The sequence below is a fragment of the Nicotiana tomentosiformis genome, chromosome 12, assembly GCF_000390325.3.
Source record: "Nicotiana tomentosiformis chromosome 12, ASM39032v3, whole genome shotgun sequence".
In the NCBI taxonomy this organism is placed as follows: domain Eukaryota; kingdom Viridiplantae; phylum Streptophyta; class Magnoliopsida; order Solanales; family Solanaceae; genus Nicotiana; species Nicotiana tomentosiformis.
The window spans coordinates 103,291,581-103,315,222 of record NC_090823.1 but is presented as its reverse complement, the minus strand read 5'-3'; the positions used below and the strand labels follow the sequence as shown (position 1 = coordinate 103,315,222).

General features: G+C 41.2%; 1 protein-coding gene across 1 annotated transcript; it reads left to right on the top strand.

Annotated features, from left to right (window-relative positions):
• Nucleotides 1-14,704: 14,704 nt before the first annotated feature.
• On the top strand, nt 14,705-21,320 carry LOC138903150 (uncharacterized). Its single transcript, XM_070191071.1, has 2 exons — nt 14,705-15,193; nt 21,240-21,320. Exons 1-2 carry the CDS (start codon nt 14,705-14,707, stop codon nt 21,318-21,320), a joined length of 570 nt encoding a protein of 189 aa, XP_070047172.1.
• Nucleotides 21,321-23,642: the final 2,322 nt, after the last annotated feature.

Here is a 23,642-nt window from a genome sequence, read left to right as displayed (position 1 = left end):
TTCAGGGAATTAGTCTCTTCGTAACCTCAAATATGGGTCAAATAATTCACAACAATGTTACAAATCTGAGAAATATTATAGCTTAAAGCTTAACAGTGAATTCTAGGCATATCATAGCCTAAGCACTACCCCGAGTATGGATAAATACCCAGGTGCTCGCACATGGGCTCTAACCCCACACATATGCGCACCCATAGCACATAGCTATCACAAATAATTCTGGCAACTAGTGCCTCAACCAAGTTTAGATAAGATACTTACCTCAAACAAGCCGAAACAAATACCGAGCAAGCCAAACAACGCTCTAGAAAGGTAGAATCTTTAATGCTACTCAAAATATCAAAATAATGCCATAGGAGACAAACCCAATCGATAAAGGTAGAATCTTTAATAAAAAATTTAAAGTCAACCAAAAGGTCAAACCCGCGGTCGCACCTTAAAACCTGACAAAGCTCATAAATTCCGACAACCCATTCAAATACGAGTCTAACCATACTAATTTCTCTCAAATCCGACTCCGAATCGATGTTCAAAACTCAAGAATTCACTTTACGAAAGTTTAGACAAAACCCCCCAATTTCTCTTTAAAATTCATAATTCAAATGCCAAAATCGATGACAGATTCATGAAATATAATCAAAACCGAGTAAAAAAGACTTACCCCAATCTGTGTGGTGAAAATCGTCCCCAAAATCGCCCAAAAACGAGCTCTAAATCCCAAAATATGATAAAATGAACCAATCCTCGAATATAAATACAATCTGCCCAGGTAAGTCGCACCTGCGACCAATTTCCCGCTTTTTCGAAACCGCATGTGTGGCCCAACCTTCGCTTCTGCCGAAACGCCCATAACACTGACCTCCCGCACCTGTGGAAGAATATCCATTTCTGTGACATCGCAGGTGCAAAGACACTCTCCGCTTCTGCACCCATACCGCTTCTGTGCAACCCGGCTCGCTTTTGCGCACCCACAGATGCGCCATAACTTCCGCAACTACGATATCTTGCCCCAGCCTAGCCTTTTCGCTTCTGCGATCAGATATCCGCAGTTGCGGACTCGCTTCAACGCCCAATCCTCAGCATTTGCGGACTCTGCTCCCCGTCCTCTACTTCCGCTTCTGCGTCTCCTGAGCCGCTTCCGCAGCTCTGCACCTGCGCCTAATTTTCTGCAGGTGCAATGACACCAGTCCTCTTCCAAAACCTTCCTCAACGAACATGACTCAAAATAGTCCGAAACCCATCCGAAACTCACCTGAGCCTCTCGGAACCCCATCCGAACATACCAACAAGTCCCAAAATATAACACTGACCTACTCGAGACCTAAAATAACACACAACAACATCGAAACCATTAATCGCACCTCAAATCAAACTTAATGAACTTTCGAACTTTCAACTTCCAAAACTCGTGCCAAACCATATCAAATCAACTCGGAATGACCTCAATTTTTGCACAGAAGTTCCAAATCACATGACGAACCTATTTCAACTCCAAGAACCACAATCCGAACCCGATATCATCAAAGTCAACTCTCAGCCAAACCTATGAACTTTCCAAACCTTCAAATTGCCATCTTTTGCCAAATAGTGTCGAAACCTTTTAAAAATATCCAAATGCAAATCCTGGCATATGCCCAAGTCCAAAATCACTATCCGGACCTAAAGGAATCATCAAAACTTTGATCCGAGGTCAAATACACAAAAGTCAAACTTGGTCAACTCTTTCAACTTAAAGCTTCCTAGTTGAGAATCATTCTTCCAAAACAATCTCGAACCACCTGAAAACTAAACCGATGATTCACACAAGTCATAATACATCATATGAAGCTACTCAAGAATTAAATAGCTGAATGGAATGCAAATGCTCAAAATGATAGGTTGGGTCGTTACATTCTCTCCCACTTAAACATACGTTCGTCCTCGAACGTGACAAGAGTCATTCCAAAGCCTTCAAATCACTGTGTAAACTCACCGTACACATACCCGTGGGTGATCCTACGTCACCCCAATCCATATAATCCTGACCACACAACCTAACTAAATATATTTACTTTAACCTTAGCCCATAAACCTGAAAATCAAATCCCCAATCTTCGAAATCCATTACAAGACCCGATTCTTACATCTATACAATGTATAAGTCTGAACAAGTTGTATGAAGCCATAACCATAACCCAGGATGTAATCACATAATATTCCACATAACTCAGATACTCACAACAATAATTTTCGGCCACAGGAGCTGCTCAATGACAAATCCGATACTGGTAACAAACCCCACATCAAATAACACCTTGTTCTAAACCTTTGTACACTTCAAATGATGGAAAAAACATGCGGAAACTCATAACCACCCATCAGTACAACAAGTCATGGAGCTCTCTCGCGATAAAAAACCATAGCCTAAGTTCTAAGTAGACTAGTGACATTACTCTTCCAAACATACCATAATCAAACCCGATAACACCCAGTCCAGGACCAATGACCTCATCCCATCAATTACAGCTGCTCTATTGACATGCTACACCAGTACAACCTAAGGCCACAAACCGTGCAATCCGTGCACCAATAAGCAACAACTCAAATGCACTCAAAATTGGAAAATGACTCAAATGAGAGGACCGTCCCGTAAGTTTAATAGATACCACCACAAGCGCAATGCTAGGAACCCATCACACATAGTAGAACCAAGACACATAAATCTAACACAAAGGATCATATCCCAACATAACTCTGCCGCAGTGTGTGACCCAGTCCAAACACCGGTCCGCATAAAATACCCCGAGCCATAATGCTCAAATCAACAACCATACGCAAATCAACAAAAACCACACGAAGTATATGACCATAACCATAGAGAAACATATAGCACAATATACCTCTGACAGGAAAGACCTTAACCAAGGTGCAATCAACCATTTGACATCCCAAGTACCATCTCGCTGAATTCCGCCACAAGGTCCAAATAGAACCGCATCATGTGTGCAAATAACTGAAAGACAGATAGGTTGTCTATTCTTTTTTGACTTTGGGTTCCTGGGGTCTAGAACTTGTACAGATAAAAGGGGTCGATTGGCTTAATATTAGTGTCAAATGTCTAGACTACACTTTGGCATCTGTCAAATATTCTGTGATGGTGCTGGGGTAGGGTAGGAAGTGTTTCCCTGTTGTGCTACCATAGTGATATTGGCCGACATCAAGGCACCCATATTAATTGGGTACCCAGCCATGATATAATCCATAAATACTGATCTCTTTAGAGGTGGGTTGTTCTCATTTTGGCACGGGTAAAATCTTGCACAAACAAATGTCTGCCACCCCTTTGCCTCAAAGCTCAAGGTCTTACAGGAGATTATCACTCCGACACCTATCCAACGAGGGATAGGCCCAGGTGCAAGGATCTTAGAAAGCCACGGTCGGACCTCTTCCTTATCATCTAGTTTGGCTAGTACTACTTTGGCTTAACATCCTCAAGTCCCAAGTAGGCATTCAAACTTCTTTGATCTAATTTCACCTTGAGGTTGCGCACCTTGGTGACCTTGGTCCCTTTTACAATGTACACAGTGTTGGCATAGAACTTCTAGACAAGATGCTCTTTGATATCAACCAGCTCCTCAGTGAACTGCATCTAGCCTTTTCTTTTTGTAAACAATTCAAGGACTGCCAGATTGTACTTGTCTAGGTCTTTGGTGAGGAATTGCCTTTCATGAGTCAGTGACCTCTCTTTCCATCCCTTCTTGAAGTCTAAAATGCACTGTAGCTCAATAACCGATCTTCCCAGACCACCTTCTTCTTGGTCCTTCCTATGCCATCCCTTCCAACCTTTCCCCTTTTTCCATCATTGGGGCCATAATTGGAATCAGAGTCTGGTGCACCTGCATTTGACTTATGGCTAGTGCTAGCTGTGCTCTGTGATGTGCCCCGAGATGTGGAAGACTTAGCTTGGGGCTCAGACTGCCACTGTGGTTGAGACTTCTCCTCATTGCGCTCTTCATACTGAGACAATGAATTACCTTCAGAGGCTTCCCTAGACGAGACATAAGAATTAGAATCTGATAGGCTTCGACCCCTCCCCCCACCGGCTGTTTGCTTCTTGTCCATCATCTTTTTTACACTGGGTGGAAAGGCACCTCTACCTCTGCATTTTCCTTAGTTACCGCAATATTTTGATGCCTCCTCTTTTCCTCTTGATCGTACCATTGCATGTTGACACACAAGGAGAATTGTCAGTAGTTATTCAAGTCATTGACTTGAGGTACAAGGTAGTTATGAGTCACAGTAGCAGTAGGGGGAAGTGCGGTCGGCATAATTCCACTTGCGGTCCATAGAGTGAAAGTGCGGTCTGCAAAATTCCAAGTGCGACCACACTTCTGCACTGAGGAATCATACCTTCAGAGAGAAGTCTCTAAAGGACAGTGCAGACACGTTTTTGCAGCTGCAAAAATCCAACTGCGATCCACACATTATAAGTGGAGTATGCACTTGAGTAAAAGTACCAGGTCCTAAAGTATAAGTTCTCTGAAGGATAGTGCAGACCTCTCTTTGCAGCCGCAAAATTCCTACTGCGATCCACATAATGAAATTGCGGCTACAAAACTTGGATAATCAACCAGGCTACCAAAACCACCAATTGTGGACCATAAAATTTCAATTGTGGTCCGCACAATCAAGAACAGTTAAGTACAAAGTTCAGTTAATACCTAAGTTATGCCATTTCATTCAATCTAACTAGGTAACAGATCAAAGTCATTAAAGCAACAATACTAACCCATTCTAAGCATGATTTTACAAATACCCCATTCCTAAGTTACCCCACATGGAACAGATAAGGTATGTATCATAGATGACCTAGAAAAAAGTTTAAAAATCAAAAGCAAATTAAAAAGAAAAGTAACAAGATCGAAGTGATGCATACCAGATTGTGCTAGTGCAATTAGAATGATTGGAATGTGAATTACTGTATGGTCAGCTGTGCGTGCAAATAGATCTCCAGTAAAATCTCCGTTAGTGGGTGAAATGGTCAAAAGTGTAAAATGATGACCTACTGTTCTATTTATACTAGTGTGTAGTTCGGGCCAGAGAGAGAGAGACAGAGATCGAGTGAGACCAAAAAATTCCAACTGCAGTCCGCACTCTGTTACTTGGGCGGTGGAGAGCATAGAGTTGTGTGATCCGCACTTTTTCAAGTGCAGTCGCACTTTTGTCAACCTATTTTCAGTGAACTTTCTAAAAGTGCTCTCATGCGGCTGCAAAATTATGTCATTGGCACAAAATTGGATCTGCACTATTGAGAGAAAAGTTTAGAGGATCCTCATTTTAGCACTTGGGTTGCCTTTGCATACGCGGTCCGTAGTCAGAATCTGGGAGCACAGTCAAATTCTTGCTGCCCGCATTTCCTCTTCCGCGGCAGCACAAATAAAAGTGCGGTCCACAGATTTTCTCGCAATGCCACATCTTCAGCCATCTCTCAATACCTAAAAATGATTACTGCATCACACTTCAAATCTGGTTAAAAACAATAAACAACATCTAAACGAAAAGAGAAAAAGGAAAAGAACTTTGGTTGCCTCCCAAGAAGCGCATTATTTAACGTCGTGGTACGACGAAATTTCTTACCATCCTCAATTGAAGTTAAGGACTGCCACCACATAGCTTTCACCGACTTTTCCCAAATAATGCTTCACTCGGTGACCATTGATTCGAAATATTTCATTGTTCTTGCTCTTCATGTCCAAAGCACCAAAGGGTATCATACCCACAATTTCAAATGGACCACTCCACTTCGACTAAAGCTTCCCGAGAAACATTATCATTCTTGAGTTGAACAACAATACTCACTGGCCTTGAATTCCTTGTTCCAAAATACTTGTCATGGAGGTAATTCATCTTTTATTTGTACAAGGATGAACTCTCATAAGCATGGTACCAAATTCATCCAATTCATTCAAATGTGCAACTTGTAAGTTAGAAGCTATATCCCAATCAAGATTTAGTTTCTTCAAGACCCACATTGCCTTGTGCTCTAATTCCACCGGAAGATGACAAGATTTTCCAAACACCAACCGATAAGGACATTTCGATAGCTATTTTGTAAGCCATTCTATATGCCCATAGAGCATCATCAAGCATCTTAGACCAATCCGACCGATTTGTATTCACCGTCTTGGAAAGATACTCTTTATCTTTCGGTTGGAAACTTCTACTTGACCACTTGCTTGTGGATGATAGGGTTTTTCACTTTGTGAGTGACATCATACTTTCCAAACAAAGTGTCAAAAGCCTTACAAAAGTGCGACCCTCCATCACTTAAGATTGCCCGCGAAGTCTAAAACCTTGTGAAAATGTTCCTTTTCAAGAAAGACACTACACTTCTAGCCTCATTATTGGGTAAAGCAACGACTTCAACCCAATTTGACACATAATCCACGACGACCAAAATGTAAGTGTTACCACAAGAACTCACAAAAAGGCGCATGAAGTCAATGCCCCAAACATCGAAGATATTGAATCTCCAATATGGTTGTAAGGAGCATCTATTGTTTCTTTGAAATTCCACTGGCCAGTTGACATTCATCACATCTTCTTACCAAATCACTTGCATCTTTGTAAAGAGTAGGCCAATAGAAACCACAACTTAGGACTTTAGCCGCCATTCTTGATCCACCACGATGACCGCCATAAGGAGACGAATGGCAAGCCACACAAATATCAATTTGTTCCTCATCCGGGACACATCTTCTAATCACTCATCCGTGAAAATTCGAAAAAGGTATGGGTAATCCCAATAGTAGTCTTTGCAATCCCTATGATATTCTTCCTTTGGTTTGAAGTTAACTCTTCCAGAATGATATCGCTCACAAGGAAATTTTCCAAATCCGCAAACCATGGTACCTCTTTCATTGAAAGTCCACAAGTTGCTCATCGGGAAAGAATCATTGATCTCAAGCCATCATGTGACCTCCCCTCCTCCTCCAAACGAGACAAGTGGTCCGCCATCTGATTTTCACTTCCCTTCTTGTCTTGGATGTCAATATCAAACTCTTATAACACAAGCACCTATCTCATTAAACGAGCTTTAGATTCCTTTTTGATCATAAGATAGCGAAGTGCCACATGATCCCTGTGCACAATAACTTTGGCACCCATCAAGTACGGACAAAACTTCTCAATAGCAAATACAATGGCAAGTAGCTCCTTCTCCGTAATGGTATAGTTGACTTGGGGACTATTTATGGTCTTACTAGCATAATATACCGGGTGGAAAAGTTTTTTTATATGTTGATCCAAAACAGCCCAACCGCTACATCACTTGCATCACATATGAGATCAAATGGTAAACTCTAATTTGGAGATGTAATGATAGGAGTTTTTGTCAACTTGAGCTTCAATTGTTCAAAAGCTCTCATACAATCATCATTGAAATGGAACTTGGCATCCTTCTTGAGGAGTTTGCATAAAAGGTTAACCATTTTAGAAAAGTCTTTGATAAATCTCTGGTAGAATCCCGCATAGCCCAAGAGATACCACAATCTTTTTACCAAGGTAGGAGGTGAAAGCTTAGAAATAACTTCAATCTTCGCCTTATCCACTTCAATATCATTCTTTGAAATCTTATGGTCAAGGACAATGCCTTCCTCAACCATGAGATGACATTTCTCCCAATTGAGTGCCAAATTTGTTTCCTCACATCTAGCCAACACCTTGTTCAAATTAGCAAGAAAATCATCAAATGAATCTCCAACAACCAAAAAATAATCCATGAAGACCTCAAGGTAGTATTCCACCATGTCTGTAAAAATAACCATCATACACCGTTGAAAAGTTGCCAGTGCATTGCACAATCCAAAAGGCATCCGCTTGGAAGCAAAGGTACCATATGGTCATGTAAAGGTGGTTTTATCTTGGTCTTTAGGTGCACTAAGAATTTAGTTGTATCCCGAGTAACCATCAAGAAAGCAATAGAAAGCATGGTCGTCCAACCTATCAAGCATTTGATCAATAAAAGGGAGAGGAAAATGGTCCTTCCTTGTGACTTTGTTGAGCTTTTGATAATCCATACAAACTATCCAATCGATGACCGTTCTTGTAGTTATCAACTCATTCTTATCATTGGTAACAACCTTCATGCCCCCTTCTTTGGGACACATTGAACCAGAGAAGTCCATAAACTATCGAAAATGGGATAGACAACCCCGTCATTCGCCCATTTGATAATCTCTTTTTTGACCACCACTTGCATAGCCTCATTGAGTCTTCTTTGATGTTCAATAGATAGTTTAGCACCATCCTCCAACTTGATCTTATGCATGCAAAATGCGAGGCTTATACCTCGAATGTCCGCCAAAGTCCACCCAATAGCTTTCTTCCTCCTTTATAAGACCGACAATGTAGAATCGACCTGCACGTTAGTCAAACAAGAGGTAAGAATAACCGGTAAAGTAGAACAAGGGCAAGAAATTTATATCGAAGATGGGGTGGCAATGACTTCAACTCCAAGGTTGGTGGCTTTTCAATTGAAGGCTTTGTAGGAGGAGTATTCCTATTCTCATGAGCCAATATTAACTTTCGGGGTGCATAGTTGTAAGATCCAATTCCCTGCAAAGAGTTCACATATTTCATGAACCCATCCATCTCATCATTATCAAAGTTGAGCAAAATAGCTTCCAACACATCACAAATATTGATTGTGGCACTAGTATCATCAACAATGACATCGGTCACCAAATCCACAAAAGAGCACACCTCATTGCTATTTGGTTGACGCATAGACTTGCACATATGAATTACCACTTGTTCATCACTAACCCGAAATGTGAGTTCCCCAGCTTTAACATCACAAAGGGTCTTACATGTAGCAAGGAACGGTCTTCCAAGAATGATAGGCACTTTTTAATCAAACTCACAATCAAGAATCACAAAGTCCGTCGGAAGAATACATTTATAAACGTGGACCAATACATCTTTAATTACATGCAACAATCTTTTCATTATGCGATTGGCCATTTGTAACCTCATAGATGTGGGTCTTGATTTCCCAATTTCCAAAGTCTTGAACACCGAATAGGACATCAAATTGATACTCGCCCCAAGATCACATAAATCTTTAGCAAAATCGGCACTTCCAATAGTACAAAAAATTATGAAAGCGTCGGGATACTCCAACTTAGGAGCCAGGAATGAACAATAGAACTAACTTGATGAGTGACCTTGATCATTTTAAAGTTCATCGATATCTTATTGGTCACAAGATCTTTCATAAACTTGGCATAACCGGGTATTTTTTCCAAAGCTTCTACCAATGTCACATTAATAGAGAGACCTTTCACCATTTGAATAAACTTCTTGAATTGATTCTCACCATTTGCTTAGCGAGCCTTTGAGGGTAAGGAGGTGGAGGCTTTGGTAAGGGTGCCTTAGCCTTTTGCACCACTGGATCTGGCATGTTAATGATGTGCTCCTAGACGGGTTCACCTCCTTTTGGGTCTCTTCCACACTATCATCAATATCATTCTGAACTTCATCATGTACTTGAACATCATTTTGTGGGACTTCCTCCTCTTGGAACATTTGGTCATCATCTCCAACTTGCTTTTTATTTGAGGTGGGTGCATTTTTCCCTCTTCCACTTCTTGTGATAACCACCATGGCATGTCCCATATTTTTACCACCCTTTGGGTTCACTACCGTATCACTTGGTAATACACCCTTTGGACGAGTATTAAGAGCTTGAGAGATTTGCCTCATTTGAACTTCAAGATTCCGAATCGATGTGGTATGTGAGGCAAGTTGAGCATCCGAATCCGCATTCTTTTCTATCATTTACTTGAATATGTTCTCAATATAACCCATTTCATTGCTTGAGGAACTTGAACCATGGGAAGGATAGGGAGGCGGGTTGCTTGGTTGTTGGTATATTGGGGGGATTTGGAAACCCGAACTCTGATTTGCATGATTGTTACTGTTCCCCTAATTTCCTTGGTTATTACCTCCCCAATTCCCTTAATTGTTGTTGTTATTCCAATTTCCTTGATTATTAGAACCCCAATTGCCTTGGTTATTTTGATAGCACCATTGATTTTGATTAGAGCCTTGGAAATTGCTCAGTTTCCCTTGGTAATTATTCACAAATTGAACCTCCTCTTCTTGCTCTTGATAGGAGTCATCTTGATCATAACCACCATCATCTTGTGCATAAGTCTCTACTCGAGGTTGAAATTAGGGACCTTTAGTCCACTTCTTGTTGGCCAAAACACTCCATGACATGAACTTGATTAGGATCTTGAGTTTGATGAAGTTGAGACTTAGCAAGTTGAGTCATGGTGGTGGTCAATTCAGCAATATCTCGCCCATGGTATTGCATTTCTTTATGAGGGTGAATTATTTTTGGATCACCTTGAGGAACATTGGCTCGAGACTGCCAAGCCGAAGAGGTTTCCTCCATCTCATCAAGAATCTCACATGCCTCCGCATAAGGTGTTGTCATGAAATTGCCTCCGGCCAATTGATTGACCACACATTGATTCGTGGTATTAATAACACGGTAAAAATTTTGTTGGATCATCTTGTCGGTCATATAATTGTTCGAGCACTCCTTCACCATAGTCCGATACCGCTCCGAAATCTCATGCAAAGGTTCATTGGGCTCTTGCTTGAAGGCTAATATTTCATCTCGTAGAGTTGCCATATGCCCGGGAGAGAAGAACTTAGAGATAAACTTTACCGCCAATTCATCCCATGTATTAATAGAATGATTAGACTAGCGTTCCAATCAAACCAAAGCCTTACCCCTTCGTGAGAAGGAAAAAAGCCTTAATCGCAATGCATCTTTTGAAACATTTATTTATTTGCTTCCCCAACACGCATCCTCAAAACCTTTCAAATGCTTGTAAGAATTTTGATGCGGCGCCCCGGTGAAATAACCTCATTGCACGAGAAAAGTGAGCACACATTGTAGATTTGAAAGTTGCTCATGCTAATACGAGGGGGGACTATGGCACTTGCATACCCTTCAGTGGGAAAATTACGGTGTTGAGACGCTTGGGGTTGTGGTGGTGGTGGAGGTGGGAGAGGCGGAGGCACATTGTCTTGTTGCCCACGTCTTCAACGGTTTTGTAGGGAACTTGGGTCATTTCATCAAGTTGTTCCTCTTCGCCATCCACCTCTCCCAATGGTACGTTTCCAAGTTCGTTGTTTGCCATTAGAAAACTAAAATCGCTTCAACAAGTTAGAACCACGAAAGTAAAAAACGATACTCAAGAAACAAACTCAAGTATATATCTAACACCGTAAATGCCCGGCAACGGCACCAAAAAATGATCACGTCCAATTTACACCCCAAATAAGGGAATATGAAACGGTCGTTATAATAATAAAACCCAGTGCGAGTCGGGGTCAAACCTCAAGGAGTTTATATTGGGTGTTAAGGTAAACACTTAAGTGAGTAACTTGAAATAACTAAATTTAACTTTCAAACAAAGTTGGGTATCAATTTCACTAATTAAACTACTAAGAGCTATGAGTAAGCTAGCAAACAAGTAATAATCAGAATGTTTTCGAAGTTTTATCAAATAGAGAAAACCCTAGGGTGGTAATCTTAACCTAGGTATAAACATAATGGGTAAAATAAATTTATGCTTGCTTGGTAGATCGAGATTCTTATGACTCTCAATAGTCAAGTACTCACTAAATACCTCTTGGTTAAGGAGTGATTATGCCTAATTTAGCTCTCTCAAGTCCGAATGGGTAGCTAGAAGTGCAATTGAATATGATTCCAAGTTAGATTATCCCTATATCTAGTTCAAATCTATTAATTAAACTAATCAGTAACTCAACTAGTTCAATTTCTTGTTACCCAAGTTTTTCTAGACTAAATTCCTCTTTCTCAAGTAAGAACAAAGTCAAAATGGCATGAATCAATATTTGCAACAATCAATTCTAACTTTAAAGCATAAACAAGGCTAAATAACACTAACTCAATCAATAGAAAGCATAATATTAATAACCCATAAGATTTACATACTAGGGTTGGATCAAAACCTTAGATAAAAATCTAGCTACTCATGTTAAAAGTCATCAAACGATGAAAATAAGAAGAAATTAAAGACATAAAACTAAAAATAAATGAAAGAGTAGATAATTCTCTCCAATTGTAGTTCAAACTTGCTCCAAATAGCTAAAAATACCAAACTCCTAGCTACTACAATAAAAAGATGCCCTAAAAATGTCATAAAGTCTTATTTATAGGGCTCCCAAAATCTCTGACAAAAATGCCCTTCGGAGGGTTCTGCGGTCGCACATCAACTTTTGCGGTTTGCACTTTGCTGGATTGATGTTGCTTGTGCTTTCAGTCGGAGGAGTTCTGCGATCGCACTTCAGCTTCTGCGGCCGCATATCAGCTTGTCTTACCGCACATCAGCTTCTGTGGCCGTACTTTAATTTCTGCAGACCGCCTTTGAGGAGGTTTCAGACTTGTTCAATTCCTCATTCTCTGATCTTTCAAACTTGTCAGTGTGAACCTGTTTTATGGACCAAGTGAGACCGCACAATTTAATCTGCGGACCAAACTTTTGTCAAAAGTTCCTGAAGCTTCAATTCTTCTTCTGCGGCCACATTCTTTGTTTTGCGGCCCGCACTTGCTTTTGCGGCCACATGTGTAATTCTGCGGATCACACTTTTCTCAGCACTTCTCCTCTATGCTGAACTTGGCTAGAACATCTCCTTTTTGAGTCATTTTTCTTCATTGAACTTATATTCTCCACCACACCTACAATTCAACCATTTTCATTAGATTCGGAGAAAATAATTAGTACTTTCGGACAAGAAGGTGCTAATAAGTGATTAAAATCCACACTTATCAGTCCCCTTTATTAATGTTTTACTATTTATTTCATTTCAGACGTTTGTATTTTTTTTCCAGACCCTGTTTGTAGTACTTTTAGTAGCTCATGCACTTGTGACACCAGTTTTTGGGATTATACTAGACAATGATGTTTATGGATTCTATCATATGTTTGAGTATTTCAGACTTATTTTCTTAAAAATCTGCTTTTAAAATTGTTAAATTGATTAATTGTTTAGCTAATATTGACTTTCCTAGCAAGCAGAGGTTAGGCACCATCGCGACCCCTTGGTTGGAATTTTGGGTCGTGACAAGTTGGTATCCGAGCCCTAGGTTGCCTAAGTCTCACGAGTCATGAGAAAGCTTAGTAGAGTCTTGAGAATCGGTATGGCGACGTCTATGCTTATCTTCTAGAGGCTATAAAGCTTTAGGAAATTTCACTTTCTTTCTTTATCTATCGTATGACTTTATTCAATTATTGAGTTTGAATCATTCTACTCTTATTCTCTCACAGATAGTGAGGTCACGTATGTCATCTGTAGCTGATTAGGAGCCAGAGCCCCAGGTTGAAGCCACTACCAGGGGTAGGGGCCAAGGCCGAGGTAGAGCTAGATACAAAGGCGGAGCTCAGCCTAGAGCACGTATAGTGGCACATGTTGTTGAATCTCAGATGGAGTAGGATGACGAGATCCCTGTTCTAACCGAGCCAGTTGGACCAGCTCAGGTCCCAGAGGTGTTCATTGATACCCCAGTGCTTCAGGACTCCTTGGTCCGTATGCTTGGCTTGATAGAGAGTATGGCACAGGTCGGTGTATTTCCTGCTGCACCAGGCATTTACCAGGCTGGGGGAGGAGCCCATACTCATGCTATTCATACTCTAGAGCAGATGTCTCATGTGTATCAGACTCCAGTAGTTCTAGCAGTTGGGGCAGTTCATCCTGTTATTTTTACACAACCCGAGGAGAGACACGCGATGTCAGCTGAGGGGCTGAAGAGTTTGGACAAGTTTACCAAGTTGTTTCTCCCTCACTTTAGTGGTGCATCTTTTGAGGACCCCAGGATTTATTAGACCATTGCCATGAGATATTGCACAACATGTGTATAGTGGAATCCAACAGAGTTAATTTCATAATGTTTCAGATGCATGGTTCTCTCAAGAGGTGGTAGAAAGTGTATGTTCAAGGCTAGCAGCAGGTTCACCTCCTCTCACATGGGCTCAGTTCTCACAGTTCTTCTTAGAGAAGTTCGTCCCTTCACTTAGAGAGAGGACTTCCATAGTCAGTTTGAGCACCTTCAACATGGTATCATGATTGTTACTCAGTATGGGACCAAATTTGTGGATTTATCATGCCATGCATCTATCCAGATCCCTACTGAGAGAGAGAGGATGGGGGGATTTATAGATGGCATTACCTATGGCATCAGGCTACAGATGACCAGAGAGACCGATGATGATATTTCTTTTACTCGGGTTGTGGAGATTGCTAGATGGATCGAGAGGATTCATGGCAGAGTATAGAGGCAACATCTGAGAAGAGGCCTCATCATTTCGGCGGTTTCAGTGGTTCATCGTCTGGAGGCAGGGGATCATTTGGTAAAGGCCATCCTATCAGAACAGTTCAGTCAACACTTCAGCTATTTCGTGGTTCTTCAGGTGGTCACGGTGCATATGTGTCTCGTTCCGAGCAGCCAGTATTTAGTGCACCTTCAGCTCCCATTAGTGCACCACAGCTACAGAGTTACTACAGTGGTCATTCGGGTCATCAGGGACAGTTTCAGACTCAATAGTTACGCGAGCCGGGGGGTTTCTTTTAGTGCAAAGATGCAGGTCATATCAGGAGATACTGTCCTAGATTGAGGGGCATCATGCCACAACAGGGTACTCATGCTATGGTTTCAGCACCGATTGCTCCACCACCCCCTCAGCCAGCAAGAGGCGGGGGTCAGGCAACCCGAGGTGGAGGTTATACAATTAGAGGTAGAGGTCAGTCAGTGATAGGTCATCCCAGAGGTGGAGGACATGTTGGTGGGGCTTATTTTTGTTGTTATGCATTTGCAGCTAGACTTGAGGCAGAGTCATCCGATGCAGTTATTAAAGGTACTATCTCAGTCTGTCATAGAGATGCTTCAGTGTTGTTTGATCTAGTTTCTACATATTCTTATGTGTCTTCATATTTTGCTTCACATTGGAGTATTCCTCGTGATTCTCTTGATGTTCATGTTTCTATGTCTACACCGGTGGAAGATTCTATAGTAGTTGATCGGGTGTATAAGTCTTGTATACTCACTCTTAATGGTTATGATATCATAGTTGATATTCTGTTGTTGGATATGGTGATTTTGAGGTTATTCTTGGTATGGATTGGTTGTCCCCGTATCACGTTATTTTTGTTTGTCATGCCAAGATCGTGACTTTAGACATGCCGGGGGTTGCCTAGATTATAGTGGAGAGGGACTCTTGGTCCCTCCACTAGTAGGGTAGTCTCATATTTGAAGGCTCAATGTAGGGTCGAGAAGGTATGTTTGGCGTATTTGGATTATATCTGTGATTCTAGTGCGGAGGTTCCTTCTATGAATTCGATAATGGTTGTGAGTGAGTTTCTCGAGGTATTTCCTACAGATTTGTCGGGTGTGCCACCCGATAGGGATTTCGACTTTTGCATTGATTTGGTTCCCGATACTCAGCCTATTTTTATTCCAATGTACCATATGGCTCCAGCTCAGTTGAAACAATTTAAGGATTAGTTGCAGGAGTTGCTTGACAAGGGATTCATTAGACCGAGCGTTTCACCTTGGGGTGCGCTAGTTCTGTTTGTTAAGGAAAATGACGGATCGATGAGGATGTGTATAGATTATCGGCAGTTGAACAAGGTCACTATCAATAACACATATACATTGCCAAGGATTGATGATTTATTTGACTAGCTTCAGGGTGCCAAGGTGTTTTCCAACATTGATTTGAGATCCAACTACCATCATGTGAAGATTAGAGAATCAGATGTCCCTAAGACAGCTTTTCGAACTCGATATGGACATTACAAGCTCTTGATGATGTCGTTTGGCTTGATTAATGCTCGAGTAGCCTTTATGGACTTGATGAACCAAGTTTTCAAGCCTTAATAGGATTTTTTTGTGATTGTCTTTGCCGATATTCCGGTTTACTCTCGCAGTCGAGAAGAGCATGAGCAGCACCTACGGATTTTACTTCATACATCGAAGGATCATCAGTAATATACCAAGTTTTCGAAGTGTGAGTTATGGTTAGACTTGGTTTCCTTTTTGGGTCATGTTGTGTTTTCGAGGGTATCACAGTGGATCCTAAGAAGATTGAGGCAATTTAGAGCTAGCCTAGACCTACTTCAGCTACAGTGATGCGGAGCTTCTTGGGTTTGGCGGGTTATTATTGCCGGTTCATGGAGGGGTTTTCATCTATCTCAGCCCCATTGACGAAGTTGACCTAGAAGGGTTCTCTTTTCAGATGGTCCGACGAGTGTGAGGAGAGCTTTCAGAAGCTCAAGACTACATTGACTACTAACCCGATATTGGTGTTGCCTACAGGATCAAGATCTTACATTATGTATTGTGATGCATCGCAGATTGGACTTGGAGCAGTATTGATGCAGGACGATAGGGTGATTGCCTACGTATCTCATCAGTTGAAGGTTCATGAGAAGAATTACCCTATGCATGATTTGGAGTTGGCAGCCATTATCCACACGCTCAAGATTTGGAGGTTCTATCTCTACGACATTCCATGTGAGGTCTATACGGACCATCAGAGTCTCCAGCACCTGTTAAAATAGAAGGACCTTAATTTGAGGCAATAGGGTGGGTTGACTCAGAGATTGGGAAGAAGGGAAAGTTTAGCCCAAGGTTTATTGGCCCATTTGAGATCTTGTGGAGAGTTGGGGATGTTGCTTATAGGCTTGCATTGCTTCCTAGCCTAGTAGGGGTAAATCTTGTGTTTCACATTTCCATGATTCGGAAGTACCATGAAGATACGTCACATGTTTTAGACTTCAGCAGCTTCATGAGAATTTGACCTATGAGGAAGAGCTGGTTGCTATTGTAGACCGGTAGGTTTGACAGTTCAGATCTTAGAGTTTTTGTTTTGTGAAAGTGCATTGGAGAGGCCAGTCGATAAAGGAGGCTACATTGGAGTCCGAGTCTGATATGCAGAGTCGATACCCATACCTTTTACCAGTACAGATACATTTCTATATCTGTTCGAGGACGAACATGTCTCTTAGAGGTTGAGAATGTGACGACCTGATAGGTTCTTTTGAGTACTAGCTATTTTTCTATGTTCCGAGACCTCTCGTAGTTTTATTTGATGATTTATAACTTGCATGCATGGTCCGTGTCATTTTTCGAAAAGTTTATATGCGAAATTGTGATAAAAATGTGAATTTTGACTTAAAATAAGGCTAAAGTTGACCACGGTCAACGTTTTTGGTAAACGACCTCGGATCAGTATTTTCACGATTATGATAGGTTCGTATGATACTTTTGGACTTGTATGCATGCTTTGATGGGGTTCCGGGTGACTCGAGGGCGTTTCGGCACATTCTGTAAAAAATTAGAAATTGAGTTTCAAAGTTGAAAATGCTGAGTTTTGATAAGTGGTGATTTTACCACTTATTTTAGTCCCTTTTGCTTTAGTTTTTGTATCATTTAATTATAATATGAGGTTCTTTATGGTGTGTATTGCTAGATTTTTAGGTAAAAGTAGTCATGAAGATAGTTGAGATCAAATGAAGTGGAGTTGAGCAAAAATAGTTGAAGAAGTGCAAATACTGGCTCTAGTGGTTTCGCACCTGCAGAACACTGCGGAACAGTTACCGCTTCTGCGGACTCGCATCTGCGAGTATCCGTCCGCATCTGCGGAATGGGAGCTGCTACACTTAGATTGCATATGCGTGTTTTCCCGCATCTGCGAAGGCGCTTATGCGCTTATTTGTGTGCACCTGTCTGAGCACTTCTGCACTTCAGAGTCTGCTTCTGCGGAATATTAATTTCCCACATGGCTTCGCATCTGTGAGAGGATTTATGCATCTACGGAACCACACCTACGAGGATTGTTCTGTAGGTGCGGCCAACGGGCTTCAACACTAGACAGACGTGGTATTTCACATTTACTCTATCCCAAACCCATAAATACACGACTTAGATCATTTCGGAAGAGATTCTTTTTGCAATCTTTGGCATATCTTTGTATAAAATACAAGCTTGGAGCTAGGGTTCTTGTACACACACTTGGGAGTTGAAGATTTGAAGACTTTGGATGAGATTCTTACCCATTTTTACTCATTTCTTCAATTTCTTGATTTGTATTGTATATCTAAGCGTGTAGTATTTATTCCAATACTTGAATCTTGTTTATGAGAATATTCATTATTAAAGTTTGGATTAAATATCTTGTTGTGCTTATGTATTGAATGATTTCTATTAATATTGAAGAGTTAATTGTTTCTTTAAATATTCTTGTTCTTTAATGTTTTCAAAGGGATTAGATAACCCTAGGACTCGCCCATTAACTTCGAATTAATCTTGGAAAAGGTTGGGGTTGGAAAAGATCAATTAACAAGAACTTGAAGTGTTAACCCTCAGTTTATAGATTCTACCTAAGGATAAGATTGAACTACTTGTATCCACATTCGGGAGCACTTAATCTCTTAATTGTTTTAGGGATAATTCAATTAGGAAGTCTTGTTAGATTTCAGAAGAAGCTAATATATAATTATTATCCGAGGCTATTAACATAAACTTGCACATATTTGTAAAATCGTAAAATATATTAGATCGTTACTTGAGTGTAATTTTCTGTGTATCCATACTTGTAACCATTGATCATTTTACTTGCTTTTTAGGTTAATTTACATTTTTTCATTAGTTATAATATTTTTTCAAAACCCTTTATTAGTGTTTGGCTTAGCATAATAAGCGATAATTGTCTTACTTGCCTAATCATCTACATATTATTATCTATAAGATTCGAACCCAACTCATAGTTGGGTAAATTATATTGCATGCGACTATATCCTCTTACTCTTTGAGGAGTGGATCTGGACGTCATCACCCTAGGGGCTCGGGTGAGTTTCGGATGTGTTTCAGATTGATTTGGACTTGTTTCGGGTTACTGGTGTAATTGTGCTGTAGTTATCGCAATTGCGAGCACCAACATCGAAATTGTGAAGTGGGCAGGGAGGCTTCAGGGGTAGAAAATGCGATGCCTTGATCGCAATTGCCAAGAAGATATTGGGCATGGGCAGGTCGCATTTGCGACCACTTGGTCATTTTTGCGACATGCTGCAATCGCAATTGTGAAGCCCATGTCGCAATTGCGACATCTGTTTGGGCTGACAGGGTTCGCTTTTGTGATCCCTGTACCGCATTTACGAACCCCAAGTCGCATTTGCAAACCCCAGGTCGTATTTGCAGCATCCACATATGAATAAAAAATCATTTATCATATTTGCGAGCCCTAAACTCGGTGGGATGCAATTTTTGGAGGAGATTTTCATACAAATCTATTGGGTAAGCAATTTTAACTCTTTGTGATTATATAACATAATTATTTATGAGATTTAACATCTAAATCATGAGATTTGAAGAGAGTTTTTGAGAATTTTGACTATATGTTGAAAAATAAAAATTGGAGATTTGAGAGTCAACTTGGACTCATATTTGAAAAACAAACAAATATATGGATTCGTGGGGTTATGGATAATCGAGATCTACCTTTTGACTATGGTTTTGATCGGGTGGTCCCGGGGTTGGCTTTTGTTGACTTTTGGGGAAATTATGTAAAGATCTTAACTTTATTAATCGAAATTGGTTTCTCTTGCTTTGTTTGATCTTATTAAGTCGTTTTTTTCTATATTTGAGTCGAGCGGAGGTGAAATTTAAAGGAAAAAGCTATTTTTGAATGTTGATTTAGCCTAATTGAGATAAGTGTCTTGCCTAACTTTGTGTGGGGAAAACTTCCCCTTAGGATTTGGTCTAATTGCATTATTTGTATTATGTGTAACGACGTGTACATAAGGCGACGAGTGTGTACACAGACATATGTATGGTAATTGACAGGATTAGACCCGTAAGCTATTAATATGACTTGAATTGAAGTTATTATTTTATGAAGCACATTTCATTGCTGATTCATTCCCCGTACCCTTATATTATTGCTATGATTCTTGTACATGTTGTTGTTGAGCCGTGGGCTATATGTTGTTGTGGTACATGGGCACGTGTGGTGCGGGTTTATTGTTGTATTGTTAATGAGATGCACATGCGGCGACATAAGGGTGCTGCGTTTATTGATACGCATGCAGCGAGATAAGGGGGCATATGCGCGTGTTGCTAGTAAGGGAAAAATACTTCATTGTGATGCACACACGGCGAGATAAGGGGCTTTTGCGCGTGAAGCTATTTCAGGAAAAATATTTTAAAATGTGCAGCTCACGTGGTGGTATAAGGGTGACTTGTGATTTGTGATTATGATGTGTCGTACATCGAGGTGATTCTTGTTTTAAATCTTGTGTTGGAACTGCTTAATGACTAGAACATGTCGTAGTTTGCCTTAATTAATTTCACTTCGTGTTTTACTTGTTTTGGTTAATTTGTCATGTTATCCCGTGCTTACTCTTGTTGCCATTTATTGATTATGATTTCCGTTGTTAGTTCCATATTGATATCTTGCACATGTTATATGTCTAGTGAGTATCTCAACTTGAACCTTGTCACTACTCCACCGAGGTTAGTCTTGATACTTAATGGATACCATTTGTGGTGTACTCATACTACGGTTCTGCATATTTTTGTGCATATCCAGGTTCCTCGGATCGAGCCGATCACTATTGTGTATTGTCAGATATATTGAATACTTCAAGGTATACCTGTTGTTCTCCCTCTTAGGCTTTAGAGTCACCTTATGTTGTTTTCCCTTATTGCTATTATTTGTATTCCAAAATAGTGATGTATTTTGAGATTTCTTGAGTACTCCTCGTATAGCTTATGACTCCGTGCTACCTATTTTGGGATGTATGACTGTTGATAAATTTTCGTCAATGTTATGTTTTATCAGTTTCTATTTAATGATTTAAGTTATTTTAACTCTGTTAATCTCATCATGTGTTAGACTTACCTAGTCTTAGAAACTAGGTGGCATCACGATCCTTAATGTGGGATTTTGGGGTCGTGACAAGTTGGTATCAAAGCTCTAGGTTCATAGGTTCTGCGCGTCATATTCAAGTGTAGTAGAGTCTTGCAGATCGGTACAGAGATGTTTGTACTTACCTTTGAGAGGCTATAGAACTATTAGGAAATTTCACATCTTTCATTCCTTATCATACTGATTTGTTGATTTCAGTATCTGAGTCTTTGTCTTTCTATTCTCTCACAGATAGTGAGAGCACGAGCATCATCAGTTACTGACGATGCTTCCCCCGGTGCCGGTGTTGCTAGAGGACAGGGTAGAGGCTGAGGCCGAGGCGGAGCATGTGCTGCAGTGAGCGACCGTGCTAGGGCCGCGACTAAGGAGCCACGAGTAGCTCCGATTAGGAGCAGGCACCCGAGGCACAAGTTGCTACCACTGGACTTCAGGAGACTTTGGCGTATTTCCTGAGCATGATTGGTACTTTGGCTCATGTGGGATTAATTCTGGTTGAACCAACTACTTCTCAGGCAGGGGGAAAAGCTCAGGCTCCTGCCGCTCGTACTCCAAAGCAGCAGACTCGTGTTGATCAGGCTCCGTGTATCATACCGGTACAACCCATGATCGCAGTTCAGCATGAGGTCAGGCCAGTGGCATCAGAGGATGAGCAGAAGAGGCTAGAGAGGTTCAAGAAGTATTTTCCTCCTACTTTTAAAGGCGTATCTTCTGAGGATGCACATGGTTTTCTAGACCAAGGTCACCATAGTCTGTGCACTATGGGCATTGTGGAGGTGAGCGGGGTTGACCTTACCACTTTCCAGCTAAGGGGATCGGCATATAGATTGTGGCAGGCTTATGAGGAGAGTAGGCCAGCTGGCACAGCGCAACCTACTTGGGCTTAGTTCACTGATCTATTTTTGAGGTAGCGCTTTCCATAGACTCTTAGGGATGCGTTGTTCATCGAGTTCGAGCAGTTGCGCTAGGGGACTATGATAGTGTCCAAGTATGCCACGAGGTTTAGTGAGTTATGTCGTCATGCACCAGCTTTGGTTTCTACTGTTAGAGAGAAAGTCCGCAGATTTATTGAGGGACTTAGTTATGGTCTTAGATTTGGGATGGCACGGGAATTGGAGACTGATACTCCATTCCAGCAGGTTGTGGAGATCACTAGAAGCTTGGAGCGTGTCCGCGACCAGGAGAGAGGGGATAGGGAGGCCAAGAAGCCTCGAGATTTTGGAGGGTTTAGTGGTTCCTGCTCTACAGTTTCAGCTCATCATAGCAAAGGTTATGTCAGTCGACCAGTTCAGTCTGCACTTCAGGTTACTTGCAGTGCTCCAGCTATTCAGGGACCTCAGAGTACTCAATTTTAACAGCCATCTTCCAGTGCACCTCCTGTATGGGGTGCCTACAATGATTATTCTAGCTGTTCGGGCCAGACTCAGTACTAGCAGCCATACCCTCAGAGGGGTTATTTTGAGTGTGGTGATACTAGGCACATAGTGAGAGATTACCCCAGGCTTTAGAGGGGTGGGCCTCCGCAGGGTACTCAGGCTCTAGTTGATGCTCCACTTGCTACTCCACCTGCACAACCAGCTAGGAGTGGAGGACAGACAGGTAGAAGACATCCTAGAGGGGAGGCCAGGCCCGTTGCTATGCTTTCCCTGACAGGTCTGAGGCTGTTGCATCAGATGCTGTCATCACAAGTATTGTTCTCGTTTGTCATAGAGATACATTAGGTTTATTTGATCCGGTTCCACTTACGCGTATGTTTCATATTACTTTGCTTCATATTTGGATATGTCTCATAATTCTTTGAGTACCCCTGTTTATGTATCTATGCTTGTTAGGGATTCTATTATGGTAGACAGTGTCTATCGATCGTGTTTGGTCACTATCGGAGGTTGACCTTCTGTTACTCAATATAGTGTACTTTGACGTGATTTTGGTCATGGATTAGTTTTCTCCATATCACGCTATTCTGGATTGTCATGCTAAGACCGTGATGTTGGCTATGTCGAGATTGCCGAGGTTGGAGTAGAGAGGTACATTGGGTCATGTTCCTAGTATGGTGGTGTCCTTTATGAAGGCACGATGGATGGTTGAGAAGGGGTGCTTGGCATACTTAGCCTTTGTGAGGGATGTAAGTGCTGATACTCCTACCATTGAGTCAACCCCGATAGTGAGAGAGTTTCCATATGTGTTTGCAGCAGACCTACCGAGCATGCCACCCAATAAGGATATTGATTTTGGTATTGACTTGGTGTCGGGCACTCAGCCCATTTCTATTCCACCATATTGCATAACACCAGTGGAGTTGAAGGAATTAAACAAATAACTTCGAGAGTTGCTTGATAAGGATTTCATCAGGCCGAGTGTTTTACTTTGGGGGTGCTCTAGTTCTATTTGTGAAGAAATAAAGACGACTCTATGAGGATATGCATTGATACAGGTAGTTGGACAAGGTTACAGTCAAGAACAAGTACCCGCCACTGCATATTGATGATTTGTTTGATTAACTTCAGGGTGCTAGGGTATTCTCAAATATTGACCTGAGATCGGGGTACCATCAGCTGAAGATCTGTGCTTTAGATATTCCCAAGACAGTTTTCCGGACTTGCTATGGTCACTATGAGTTTTCGATGATGTCATTTG

Bases quoted from the DNA above. Each gene is read 5' to 3' on its own strand.
- LOC138903150 (XM_070191071.1), top strand. From the start codon at position 14,705: ATGCCACAACAGGGTACTCATGCTATGGTTTCAGCACCGATTGCTCCA. The intron at 15,194-21,239 runs GTATGGATTGGT...ATTCTCTCACAG, and splicing joins TGATTTTGAGGTTATTCTTG to ATAGTGAGAGCACGAGCATC.